The following is a 13,232-nucleotide window of genomic DNA, read 5'->3' as shown; positions in this document are numbered from 1 at the left end:
CAAGGTGGAGCTAGGTGACTCACTTCCAAAGAAGTAAGGAAAAAGAAAACTTTTTCTTCTTAACTTTTCAACAGAGAAACCTGGCAGGCACCACCTTAAACTAAGTAAAAGGTTAACATCACTAGTGCTGTACCCCCCACATAAGGTGTAACAAGAAGGGCATGTCACCCCTGTGGTCTTTCTTCCAAAACCTATAACCCCAGCCTAATCATGAGAAAAACTTCAGATAAACCCAAATGGAGGGACATCCTATTAAATACCTGACCATTACTCCTCAAAACTGCCAAGATCATCAAAAAGAAGACTGAGAGGCACTCCCAGTTTCTCAGGAGACTAAAATGTACTGTAGTGTCCTGGACAGATCCCCTAGAACAGAAAAAAGAACATTAAAGGAAACACTGGTAGAATTCAAATAAAGGAAAAAACTGATGGAATCCAAATAAAGTCTGGAGTGAGTTAGTAGTAATGTATCAGTGTTGTTTCTTAGTTTTGACAAATGTACCACAGCAGTGTGAGATCATAACATTTAAAGGAAGCTAAAGCTACATGAGAAATATATGGGAACTCTTTATTATGTTGTAACTTTTCTGTAAACCTGAAATTGTTTCAAAATTTAAAAATCTAAAAATTTTACTTGAAAAACAAACCGAAAGAAATGCAAAATGGACTCAACGTATAAGAATGAAGAGCTAATATTCTTGTCTAGTTTGAGAGAATGTGGACAAAGAATGTTTTGAAGTAGATGCATTCTAGATGTTGTATAGAAAAATAAGTTTAAGTGCTTCCACTTCAAATTCTAGTTTCACCACTTTGTAACCATTGCAAGTTATTTAACCTGTTTAAGCTTCATTCTCCTTAAAAAGCATAAGACAAAAGTTTGCTCTCTATAATGTTTAAAGATACATTAGAAAGTAAATAGGAAATACACCAAACAGAAAAAAATAGGTAAAAGACATCTGACAATAATTCATAGTAAACAGTTTGAAATAGTCATTCTTCACAAGAATGAGTTAAAACAACAGGTGATAATTTTTTCTGCTGTTAAAGCACTTTTTAAAAAAACAGTCACATGAGTGAGGCTGGCAGGGTAGAGCTTCTTCCATCCCTGCAGTGGTGTGGGAATGCAGGTACACTTTCTGGTTTGAGAGCTGTCAGGTAGGATCATCCCTCTGATCCAGTAATTTGCACGGCAGGAGTCTCTCCTGAGGAAATAATCAGAGGTGTAGAGTAGCAGTATGCAGAACATGGACAACATTCAAAGCAAGTAGAACTCTAATAATAAAATTATAAGTTGAATTGTAGAATATACTGTGGTGAATGTTATGTGTCAAGAGGAGATTGTTCATGAAATGGAAATAAATACAACTGCATAAATGTAGAAGTAAATGTAAGGTTAAAAAATGGAGGGTTTTATATATATATATATGTTAGATATTTGAATACTGTAATATCTAGTATTTTTATGTACGTTTTTCTTCATGCAGGGTACTGTTCTGTTTTTTATACATGTTAATTTATTTAATCCTGTAACAGCCTCTCAGGTAGGCACTGTTATTACCCGTATTTTATAAATGAAGAGAGAGCTAGGCATGAATGGGTGCCCCTCCCCCAGTGCACAGCTCACCAAGGTGGGGCCAGGAGCCTGGGCAATGTTGACTCCATAGTCTCCACTGTTATATTAATTCATTAAATAGTGAGTGTCCATTCTATGCCAGCCATTATTCACCACTGGAACCCCGAGATCCATACAAATGTGGTTATTATTCATAAGAATCTTTAGTCTTGCAGGAAGAGACAGAAAATAAAATCAGTTAGCAAATAACCAGTAGATAATTAAAAGAGGCTGAGTGGTGAAGAATGATGAGATCATTTCTGTGCTGTTTGGTCAGAAAGGCCTCTCTGAGATGAGGCTGTTGGAGGGCCATCTGAATGACAGGAAGGAACCTGCCCCACAATGACTGGGGAAGGCAGTTCCAGACAGAAAGATAGCTAGTGGATTTCCTAAGGTGACTGGAGCACAGTGGGTGAGGGAGCACAAAGGCCAGGTCGTGGAGAGCCTGTTTATACCCCTGTGAGCGGTTTGAATTTATGCTAAGGGTGATAGACAGCCTTGGGAGCTTTGATTCTGTGGAGAATGAATTGTGTGTGGCTCCAGCTGCAAGCAGCCAGTTAGGCTTTTGCCGTAGATCGAGGAGGTGCTGTGGCTTGGGCAAGGGTGGTAATTGTGTAGAGAGGTTTAGGTATGATTTAGAAACAGCACTTGCTGTTGGATTAGAATGTGGGGATTGAGGGAGAGACAGGAGTAGCAAGAGGAGAGAACAGGACTTCGGTTTGAGCTTGGTAGGTGTGTATTGCTTATTAGTGGCCTAAGGGGATGTGTCAGGGTTGCCAGAGGATTCATGAACCTGTTTTTTATGAGGGGCTGAGAGCTGGAGATGTAGCTTATGTGTGGATAGCTGCATCCCCCACTTGCTTAGGAGAAGAATAAGAGTAAAAACAAACAATCAGAGATTATGGATAATATGAGTTTCCTTCTACTTTCCTCCATGAAAATGTGCAGATTTAAAAATCAAAGCCAATGACTCTTTCCCACAAGTCTGATATTTGAAGAATTTTCATAATATTTATTAAATCAGAATTGGCATAGGGTAGAAATGTCAGAGTAGATGTTTTAATACTTTACACCAGGATTATATGTATTATATATTTTTGAAGAGATAAGAATATTAGAGCCTAATCTTGGTTTTGCCACAGAAGTTATACCTCTATAAGTTTGTTTATTCGTTTAAATATTTATTGAAAGCCTGTGCTGTGCCCTGCATTGTTCCAGGTGCTAGAGATATAGAAGTGATTAAAATTAGCAAAAGGTCCTGCCCTCAGGAAGTTTTACATTCTACTAGAAGCAGGAGCGGAGAAGGCAATGGCAACCCACTCCAGTGTTCTTGCCTGGAGAATCCCAGGGACAGGGGAGCCTGGTGGGCTGCTGTCTATGGGGTCTCATAGAGTCGGACATGACTGAAGCGACTTAGCATCAGAAGCAGGAGAAAAGAAGCCTTCCCCACCCCAAACCTCTCAAATGGAATAGGAAAGTTTGTGTTTCATTTATTAGCTTCTACTTCAGCCAGATCCTCATTACTGCCTGGGTCATTTTGTTTTCCAGTTGGTTCTCTCATTCTGCACAGCAACTTTTTCAGACTGTCCCCTGAAACTTTCAACTCCCCTAACTCTTCTCAAAAGTTACTGCCTCTACAGACCTATATATTCTTATATTCCTGCTTTCTGTAAGAATTTCCACATGGTTGCCCTATAGATTACTCAAATTCATTATGTCCAGAACGTTGCTCCACGTCATTCCTCCCGGGATGACCTTTTCCTGGGGCTCCCACTCTTGGGGAGATGACCATCACGTACCCTTTGTCAGGACGGCAGTCTGTGGTCCAACCTCCTGCCTAGTTTTGTAGGGCCCAGGAGTTAAGAATGGTTGAAAAATATTTTCAAAAGGATAATATTTCATGACATAGGAAAATTTCATGAAATTCACATTTCAGTGGCCTTAAATAGAGTGTTTTGGAATACAGCTTATTTCTTTCACTATTGGGAATGAGTGCTTTCACTCTACACTGGCAAAGTTGAGACAGATTCTGTGTTCTTCAGAGCCTAAAATATATACCATCTAGTTTTTATCAACGTTTCCTGAGACCTGCTCTACATTCGTGGGCACCGATACCTCTGACTCCAGTATTCAGACGCATCATTTTTCACCCACAGTGCTCTCTCCCACCTCAGGCCTTTGCACAAACTGTTGTCTTGCCTGAAACTGTCTCCCAGCATATCTTCTTTTACTTGATTAACTCTTGCTTCTCTCTCAGATCCCAGCTCTCACTTCATTTCTTAGAGGAAGCTGTCTCAGAATGTTGCAATTTGGGTGAGGGATCAGTCTCTCTGCTTTCTGTCACCCTCCTCACAGCCATATCCTCACTTCCCTCCATATCTGACTAGACTCCATGGTCAGTCATGAGCTACAGCCTCTTCTCTGATATACACTCACCTCCTTCATCCCTCACTCCTTCCAGTGTTTGCTCTTAGAACCCCAGCCTAGTTAAGGGCACCACTGTCAACCAGGCCGCTGAGCAGCAGAAGGTAGAGAGTGAGAAACACACTCCCGCTGCACAGCACAACTTTAAATACTTGACCACAGGCTTCTGGGTCTCAGGCTGCCTCTGGTCCCCCTGCGCTTCGTCCTCCAGTCCAGTCGCACTGTCCTTACACCTCCCAGCAACCCTCACCACTTCTCACTCCACGTACCCTGCTTCCTGTTTCACTTAGGAAGGAGCAGCAGTCAAGCATTCACTTCCTTACTCTCCTGTCTTGAGACCCATGGGCCTCACTGGCCCTGTCACATCCTCAGCCTCTCTCTCTCCAGTCCCAGTGGAGGAACTACCCACGTCCCTTGCTAAGGCCAGCTCGTCCTTCTGTAGTGAACTAGACAGAGCTCATTCCTGATGTCTACACAAGGACATCCCTCCAGCTTTCTTCACTCTCTCATATCCTAACATTTTGCCTCTTTTGGATCATCGCAATTAGCCTACAAAAATACTGTAATACCACTTAGGTCTGAAAAATGTTTCTTGGGGCCACGTTCTTCTTGCCCTTGTTTTCTGAGCTCTTGCCATAGTCGTTTCTTTACTGTTGACCACTCCAGATGTGCTCCTACCTCAGAGCCGTGGTACATGCTACTGGCATGATCTCCAGATATTTGCATAGTTCACTCCCTGATTTCACTAGGGTCTCTGCCCAAACTTACCTCCTCAGGCCTTTTGTGGCTGTTATATCTAAAATAGGCCTTCTGTTTTGCTGTGTGTTTGGCCTACGGCATCTTTCTTCCTAACATGTGTCACCATCTGAGACCTATATTTATTTATTTATTTGCTATTTTCCCATCAAAATGGAGGCTCTGTGGTAGCAGAGACTCTGTCACCTCTGTTCATGGCTGGGTCCCCACTGAATTGTGAATTTTAAAAGGCAGTCTATCAAGCTTCAGCCTTTACTTGATTCTACATGCCCAATATAATCAAAGCCCTGATTTTTTTCTTTCTCTGCTTGGACTTCAGTGGTGACTATTCCATTTTAAAGCTGGCTTCCCTCATGGTGGGAAAAAACTGCAGCAGTTCCAGACTTCATATTTACACGCTATGCCAGAGGCTGACAAACTTACTCTGTTAAGAGCCACATAGGGAATATTTTAGGTTTTGCAGGCCGTAAATCCCTGGTGCAACTATTCAGCTCTGTCATTGTACCATGAAAACACCCACAGACAATTCATAAACAAATGAGTGTGCCTGTGTTACAGTAAAATGATGTACAAAGCCAGTAGCTGGCCGGATGTAGCCTGGAAGCTATAGTTGGCTTACTCTTGCCCTGCACTATCCAAGGGGAGCAAGCGTCTTTTTCTAGTATCTCTCTCTCAGAAGAATGAGGGGGCTCTCTGTTTTCCAAAGTTCCCAACAAGCGTCCTGTTTTAGCATGTTGGCCTGAACATTATCTAGGAATTCCCTGTAGCTCAAATGGTAAAGAATCTGCCTGTGATGCAGGAGACCAGAGTTCGATCCCTGGGTTGGGAAGATCCTCTGGAGAAGGGAATGGCAATCCACTCCAGTATTCTTGCCTGGAGAATTCCATGGACAGAGAAGCCTGACAGGCTATATTTGTGGGGTTGATTATCTAATGCCTGTTAGTGAAGTAGTTCGTGAGTGAGTGGGATGAGACTGTCTCATTGGTGGAGAGTGCTTGCAGTCCAGTCTGATGCTGCTAGTGGAAGGAGCGTCCCTGAAGCTCATGGGCTGCATGGGGCCAGGTAATTACCTGAGCAAAGCTGTACACAATTAGGAATGGGGGTAGGGGAATGGATGCTGGCCATGCATCAAATAAGGTCTGCTGTGTGGAAGTGATTGGTGTATTACAGTATGTGCTTACACCACTGGTATCCTCCTAAAATAGAATGTAAGCCCCCTGAGATCAAGCATCACACTCTTTGATTATTAGTAACCTCAGCTCAAACCTCGTACAAGACTTGAATCAGATTAAGTTGAAGGCGGTTAAGAATCCTATGCTTATGGGGATTACTATACTTTTGTTGGTTTTTATAAGGATTTAATAATATAAAGCCATGTGATCCCATTATCAATCACATAAATGATTCTTTTTTTACAGAAAAAATTATTTGGAAAATATTTTAATTTGTTTCATTGTTGATTGAAACTACTTCTGGTTTTTGAGGGATTAAATTGAGTTTTGTTTTTTAAACTTAAGGTTCACAAAAAGGATTCTGGCTTTTGGCGAGATTTTGGATTTGGAATGACTTGTCAGTACCAATCAGATTTCCTGACCATTGGTAAGTATACCTTACTTTTAAGAATAGGACTTTAGGTGTTTACTATGATATCTTAAGATGTTTTTCTAAAAGGTCTGAGATTTGAATGTTTTCCTAATAAATTTTGAATATCTGAGATTAGCTGAAGAGTCAGGAAATACAAAAGATAAAATAAGTTTATTATTAGAGTCTTTGACTAGAAAAATGAGGTCATAAAGGTAAAATACCCGTGTTTGCAGTTGTTTCTAGTACTGTAACAAAAGATCTGCACCTAACTTTGGTGTTGCAGTCACAGATTGTTACAGCTAGAAGTAATGTTGGATTATCTAGCTCAAGGGCTTTCATATTTTTTTATTTAGAGAGGAAACCACCTTTATTTGTCTTTTGAACATAATGCAGAATTTCAGTATCTAAAACAAACGGCGGGGGGGAAATCTCTGTCTCTAGCTGTGGTTGTAGTTGGAGTAAGGGACTTAGAATCACTGCCTTAGTCATCCACTCCCCTAAACCAAGTTGACCATGAAGAATCTGATCTAAGCTACCTGCCGAATCCCACCATGTCTTACCCAGCAAAAATAAAGCATCAGAGCATAGTTTAAGGAAGCAAGCTGAAACCTGATTTATTCGTTCCATGTTTCCTGATTCACTCAGGGGCTCCCTTTCCACTGCATATTGTTGTTCAGTTGCCAAGTCACGTCTAACTCTGCATCCCTGTGGACTACAGCATGCCAGGCTTCTCTCTCCCTCACCATCTCCCGGAGTTTGCCCAAGTTCATGTCCATTGCATTTGGTGATGCCATCCAGCCAGCTTATCCTCTGGTACCCTCTTCTCCTCCTGCCTTCAGTCTTTCCCAGCATCAGGGTCTTTTCCAGTGAGTTGGCTGTTCACATCAGGTGGCCAAAGTATTGGAGCTTCAGCTTCAGCTTCAGTACTTCCAGTGAGTGAGTATTCAGGGTTGATTTCCTTTAAGATTAACTAGTTTGATCTCCTTGCTGTCCAAGGAACTCTCAAGAGTCTTTTCCAGCACCACAGTTCGAGAGCATCAGTTCTTTGGTGCTCTGCCTTCTTTATGCTTCAGCTCTCACAACCATATGTGACTACTGGAAAGGCTATATGGACCTTTGTCAGCAAAATGATGTCTTTTCTTTTTAACATATGTCTAGGTTTGTCATAGCTTTCCTGCCAAGAAGTGATTGTCCTCTAATTTCATGGCTGCAGTAACCATCTTTAGAGCCCAAGAAGAAATCTGTCACCGCTTCCACATTTTCCCCTTCTATTTGCCATGAAGTGATGGGGTCGGATGCTGTGATCTTAGATTTTTAATATTTAGTTTTAAACTGGCTTTTTCACTGTCCTACTTAACCCTCATCAAGAGGTACTTTAGTTCTGCTTCGATTTCTGCCATTAGAGTGGTATCATCTGTATATCTGAGGTTGTTGATACTTCTTCCGGCAATCTTGGTTCCAGCTTGTAACTCATCCAGCCCAGCATTTCTCATGATGTGTTCTGTGTATAAGTTAAGTAAACAGGGTGACAATAAACAGCTTTGTCATACTCCTTTTGCAGTCTTGCACCAATCAGTTGTTCCATACAGAATTCTACTTGTTGCTTCTTGACTGGCATACAGGTTTCTCAGGAGACAGGTAAGATGATCTGGTATTCCTGTCTCTTTAAAAAGTTTTCCACAGTTCGTTATAATCCACACAGTCAAAGGCTTTAGCATCGTCAATGAAACAGAGGTATATGTTTTTCTGGAATTCCCTTGCTTTCTCTTATGATCCAGCAAATGTTGGCAAGTTGATCTCTGTTTCCTCTGCCTTTTCTAAACCCAGCTTGGATGTCTGGAAGTTCTTGTTCACATAATGCTGAAGCCTAGCCTGAAGGATTTTGAGCATGACCTTACTAGCATAGGAGATGAGTGCAATTGTCCAGTGGTCTGAACAATATTTAGTACTGCCCTTCTTGGGAATTAGGATGAGGATTGACCTTTTACAGTCCTGTGGCCACTGCTGGGTTTTCCAAATTTGCTGACATATTGAGTACAGCACTTTGATAGCATCATTTAGGATTTTAAATAGCTCTGCTGAAATTCCATTACCTCCACTAGCTTTATTGACAGCAGTGCTTCCTAAGGCCCACTTGACTTCACACTCCAGAATGTCTGGCTCTGGGTGTGTGGCCACACCATCATGGTTATTGTTGTCATCAATATCTTTTTTATACAATTATTCTGTGTATTCTTTCTATCTCTTTTTGATCTCTTCTACTTCTATTAGGTCTTTACTGTTTCTGTCCTTTATTGTACCCATCTTTGGATGAATGTTCCTTTGATATTTTCAGTTTTCTTGACAAGATCTCTAGTCTTTCCCCTTCTGTTGTTTTCCTCTATTTCTTTGCACTGTTCATTGAAGAAAGCCTTCTTGTCTCCTTGCTTTTCTCTGGAACTCTACGTTTAGTTGGGTGTACCTTTCCCTTTCTTCCTTGCTTTTCACTTCTCTTTCTTCAGCTAGTTGTAAAGCCTCCTCAGACAACCACTTGGCCTTCTTGCTTTTCTTTTTCTTTGGGATGGTTTTGTTCACTGCCTCCTGTGCAATATTACGGAGGCAATGTGCAATATCCGTAGTTCTTCAAGCACTCTGTTTACTAGATCTAATCCTTTGAATCTGTTCGTCACCTCCACTATATATGCATAGGGGATTTGATTTAAGTTTTACCTGGTTGGCCTGGTGGTTTTCCCTGCTTTCTTAAGTTTAAGCCTGAATTTTGCTCTGAGAACCTGATGTATTTTTAATAGAATACATAAACATATGTCCATTTTACCTTCATTTTTATAGTCAGCCATTTGCTCTGGAAATTCCTCCACCTTGTCTTTTTATCTCTGTAACAAATGATGGAAAATCAGCAAATAGTAATAAAAAGACTATTAAGTGAAACTAATAAATTTTTCCCCTGATTTCTTGCTTAATAAAATAGTAAGGATCCATCATCGCCTCTGACCTGTGTTATTTCTCACCGCTCCTTTCTCTCCCTTCATATTCCTATCAGATGAATATTGGTGCAGTTAATGGTGTTCCACATTTCTCTGAGACATGTTCATTTTTCTTCATCTGTTTCCTCTTGTCTTCATGTAACATAATCTCAATTGATCTGTCTTCAGGTTCTCTGATTCTTTTTGTTCAGATCTACTTGTTGAGCTGCTCTAGTGACTTGGTCGTTTGAGTTATGGTGCTTTTTAACTCCAGAATTTCTCTTATTAAAAATATATAATTTCTATCTCTTTATAATGTTTTCTACTTGATGAGACATTGTCATCTTTCTGTTCTTTAAGCATGATTTCTCTTAATTCTTTGAACATATTTATAATGGTTGTTTTGAAATCTTTGCTAAAACTGACATCTGGTCCCTCTCATAGGCAGTTTCTGTTGTCTGCTTCTCTTTTGATATATAGGTCACAGTTTTGTTTCTTTTAATACCTTTCTTTTTGAAAATGAGACATTTTAAGTTATATATTGTGTTGATTCTAGATATTAATTTCCCCTGCCTCCAGGGCTTACATTTTGTTTTACCTTTACTTGTTTATTAACTGACTCTGCTTTACTGTTTTAGTGAGCTGTGGCTCCGCATCCTCCATCTCATGTCACCTCTCATGTCACTCATCAGGGCATGTGTACAGTCATCCTGGGATGACATTGGATTGAGTGAATATCTTTTTCACTGTCTCCTCCCGTGCCTCTGTTGGTGTCACGCCCGACTATTAGGCTGCATTAATTTGCTCACAGGACAGTGCTCTGGGACATAGATTGCTCCAGTCTTAACAGATTAAACTGAACCCTTTTGAAAGTGTTAGTCGCTCAGCTCAGTGTCTGACTGTCTGCAACCCCATGGACTGTAGCTCACCAGTCTCCTCTGTCCATGGAATTCTCCAGGCAAGAATACTGGAGGGGGTTGCCATTCTGTCCTCCAGGGGATCTTCCTGACCCAGGGATTGAACCCAGGTCTTCTTCATTGCAGGCACATTCTTTACCATTTGAGCCACAGAGAAGCTCTTAAACCCTTTTGTAGGGTAGTTTTGGAGGCAAGTTTTTGAGGTTTGTTTGGACCCCAGGATGGCTGTTAGCTGTTTCTCTTCCTTCCTCTCTGGTAAACTGGGTGGCCTACATTTTAGCTTGCTCTAATGGGCTACCAGCCACTTCTTAATTGTTCATCACCAAATCTCCAATATTTACAGGAGCCCCTTTAGGCCTTAATTTCTGTACACTTTCTTTCAGATAAAGTCAATTCCTTTGGGAAGAGCTCTGGAGTATTTGTCCTTATGGACTCCCTCTTCCCCTTAAAAAGCTCTGAGTCTCTGCTTGAGACCTGGGGGTGGAGATGGTGGCACAGTTCTCTCAGAGGAACACCCCTGCCTTATGATCAGAATATTAGGTGGGAGCCAAAGGGCCCATCTCCCTCTTCAGTTCAGTTCACTCGCTCTGTCATGTCCAACTCTTTGCGACCCTGTGGACTGCAGCATGCCAGGCCTCCCTGTCCATCACCAACTCCCTCTCCCTCATGGAGAGCCTCTATCCTGTGAATGTGGGCTGGGGGAGATAGGGAGCCCCAGCATTTGTTTGCAATTTCGCCTCTTTCATTTGGAGCTTGTATTCCTTTCCCTCTTTCCTTCTGGCTGTCCCATTATACAAACATTATACCTTGGGTAGTTGTCCCATAGTTCTTGGGTATTCTGTTCTGTTTTTTTCTTTTTTCCCCCACCTCCAGTCTTCTTTCTCTTTGCTTTTAAGTCTTGGAAGTTTCTATTCACATGTCCTCAAGTTTAGAGATCTTTCCTCAGTCAAGTCCAGTCTCCTAGTGAGCCCTGCAAAGGCATTCTTCATTTCGTTACTGTTTTTTATCTTTAACATTTCTTTTGATTCATTCTTAGACTCTTATCTCTGCTTCACTGCCCATCAGTTCTTGCATATTGTCTTTTTCCATTACAGCCCTTAGTGTATTAATCATAGTTGTTTTAAATTCACAGTCCTTTAGTTCCAACATCCCTGCCATATCTGAGTTTGGTTCTGATGCTCTTTCTCTTCAATATTTTTTGACCTTCAGTTTGCCTAATTTTTTTTTTCATAGCTGAGCATGATGTACTGGGTAAAGAAGACTGAGGTAAATAGGCCTTCAGTGATGTGATGGTAAGGCGTGGGAGAAGATAAAGTGTTCTATAGTCCTATGATAAGGTCTCAGTCCTTTCTTTAGCGATCCTGTGAGTCTGGACCATGAATTTTGCAGTCATTTTTCAGACACTGCCCCCAATCTTAGGTAGGACAGGATGGCTAGAGTGGACTAGTTGGCTATATCCTTTCCCCCAGATAGGTTAGGCTCTGGTAGGATAGTTTTTCCTGAGGGTAGATCTTGTTAAGAACAAAAAACACCCTGGCATATTTCAGAACGGTTAGTTTCCCCTTCCTGAAAGCACTGCGGGATTTTTCTGCAGTTTTCACCATGAGAACCTGGTAAACCTAGAGATAAAACTCACAAAAGTGTATGGGCCCCTCTGGTGTTTTCAACTCTTAGATTTTTCCACTGAGCCTCTGGCAGTTCATCAGTTCAGACTTTCCTACCCCTGTACTGGTTCCCCTGGAGATTTCTTCTAGTCTGTTTCTTCTCCAACAGTAATAGTTGTGATTCTGTCTTACACACCTGTCTATCTCTTCAGATTAGGGAAGAGCAGTTTGCCCTGTGACTTTATTTCTCTGAGGGATCTGAGAAGAGTTGAGTTTTCAGTTTGTTCAACTTTTTATTTGTTGGAAGGATGGAGTGAAGGTCTGTCTGTACATGCTGGACAGTAATGGGAAGTCTCTCTATTTATTTTCACTGTCTATACCATCTCTAATATTTGAGGAACTTATTCATATCTACAAGTAAGAAAAGCCAAGATATACCAAACATAGCATTTATTAAAGCCGTGATTATTTAAAATAATACTTTTCAGAGATCTCAGGATTCTTGTCATCCTGTAAGTATGAAATTAAGTGACATGGAATTATTTGATAAAAAGACATCATTTGGAAACCTAGATTTTAATTAAAGAATTAATTTTTTCTCCATCTTTCAGAATCTTTTCTAGCTCTTCAAAAAACTCAAAATAGTTTGTATTCTCCATGCTTCTTTAAAGTTAGTTCAGCCTAAACCAACTTAAAAATAGTGTGAACTTGATCTCCTATGCTCTACGTAAGGCTGTAAGTGACATTTAACGTTGCCAAGTCTACTTGATTCTCTTTAATTGAGCAGCACATGACCATTTCTTCAGGATGCTTTGCTCACTTGACAGCTGTGATGACACTTTCACCAGAATTCTCTCCTTCCTCTGGGGCTGCCTCAGTCTCCTTTGCTGACTTTCTCTGCCTGTTTGCCCTCTAGATATTTGGCATTTCTTAGCAGTTAGACCTGGGCCCTGTTTTCCTTGTAAACTTTATTAGCAATTTCACCTGCTAATGTGGCTTTAACTCATCTGCGTGTCCATTCTCAATTTTATGTGTCCCACTTGGCCCATTTCTTCTGTTTTCCGCTCTGGAAAATTTTCTGTGACCCAGAAAAACTTGGATCTCAAAGGATAGAGGGAAAACACCATAAAACATTAATGGTGGTGATATTATGGGTGATTCAGGTTTCCTTCTCCTTTATTTGACTTTCTAGACATTTTCTATAAAACTGAAGTTGGCAAAGTATTCTCAAATATTTAATCTTATTTTGATACTCAACAACAGACCCTTGACCTTCCAGCTGTCAGCTGATAACTGTATTTCTAAGCCAAGATGTCAGTCCTCTACTTCAGGTGTCTTTAGATTGTACATGTCATCTCATCTGAAGTAGAAT

At 40.9% G+C, this 13,232-nt stretch overlaps 1 protein-coding gene across 4 annotated transcripts in view; it reads left to right on the top strand.

Annotated features, from left to right (window-relative positions):
- CSGALNACT2 (chondroitin sulfate N-acetylgalactosaminyltransferase 2) overlaps positions 1 to 13,232 on the top strand; it is a 52,292-nt gene that overhangs the window by 35,989 nt on the left and 3,071 nt on the right. For all 4 annotated transcript variants that reach the window (XR_015157062.1, XM_086382565.1, XM_086382564.1 and 1 more), the window contains one exon: positions 6,310 to 6,391. Coding sequence is in view for 3 of the 4 variants with exons in the window: in XM_086382565.1 (XP_086238691.1) it covers positions 6,310 to 6,391 (82 nt within the window). In the remaining variant the exon portion in view is untranslated. The remainder of the gene's footprint in view (positions 1 to 6,309; positions 6,392 to 13,232) is intronic.

The sequence above is a fragment of the Bos grunniens genome, chromosome 28 (assembly GCF_055505025.1).
Source record: "Bos grunniens cultivar Pamir isolate PY7600 chromosome 28, Bosgru_T2T1.0, whole genome shotgun sequence".
In the NCBI taxonomy this organism is placed as follows: domain Eukaryota; kingdom Metazoa; phylum Chordata; class Mammalia; order Artiodactyla; family Bovidae; genus Bos; species Bos grunniens.
The sequence above is the reverse complement of the archived record's forward strand: the minus strand, read 5'-3'. Positions and strand labels throughout refer to the sequence as shown.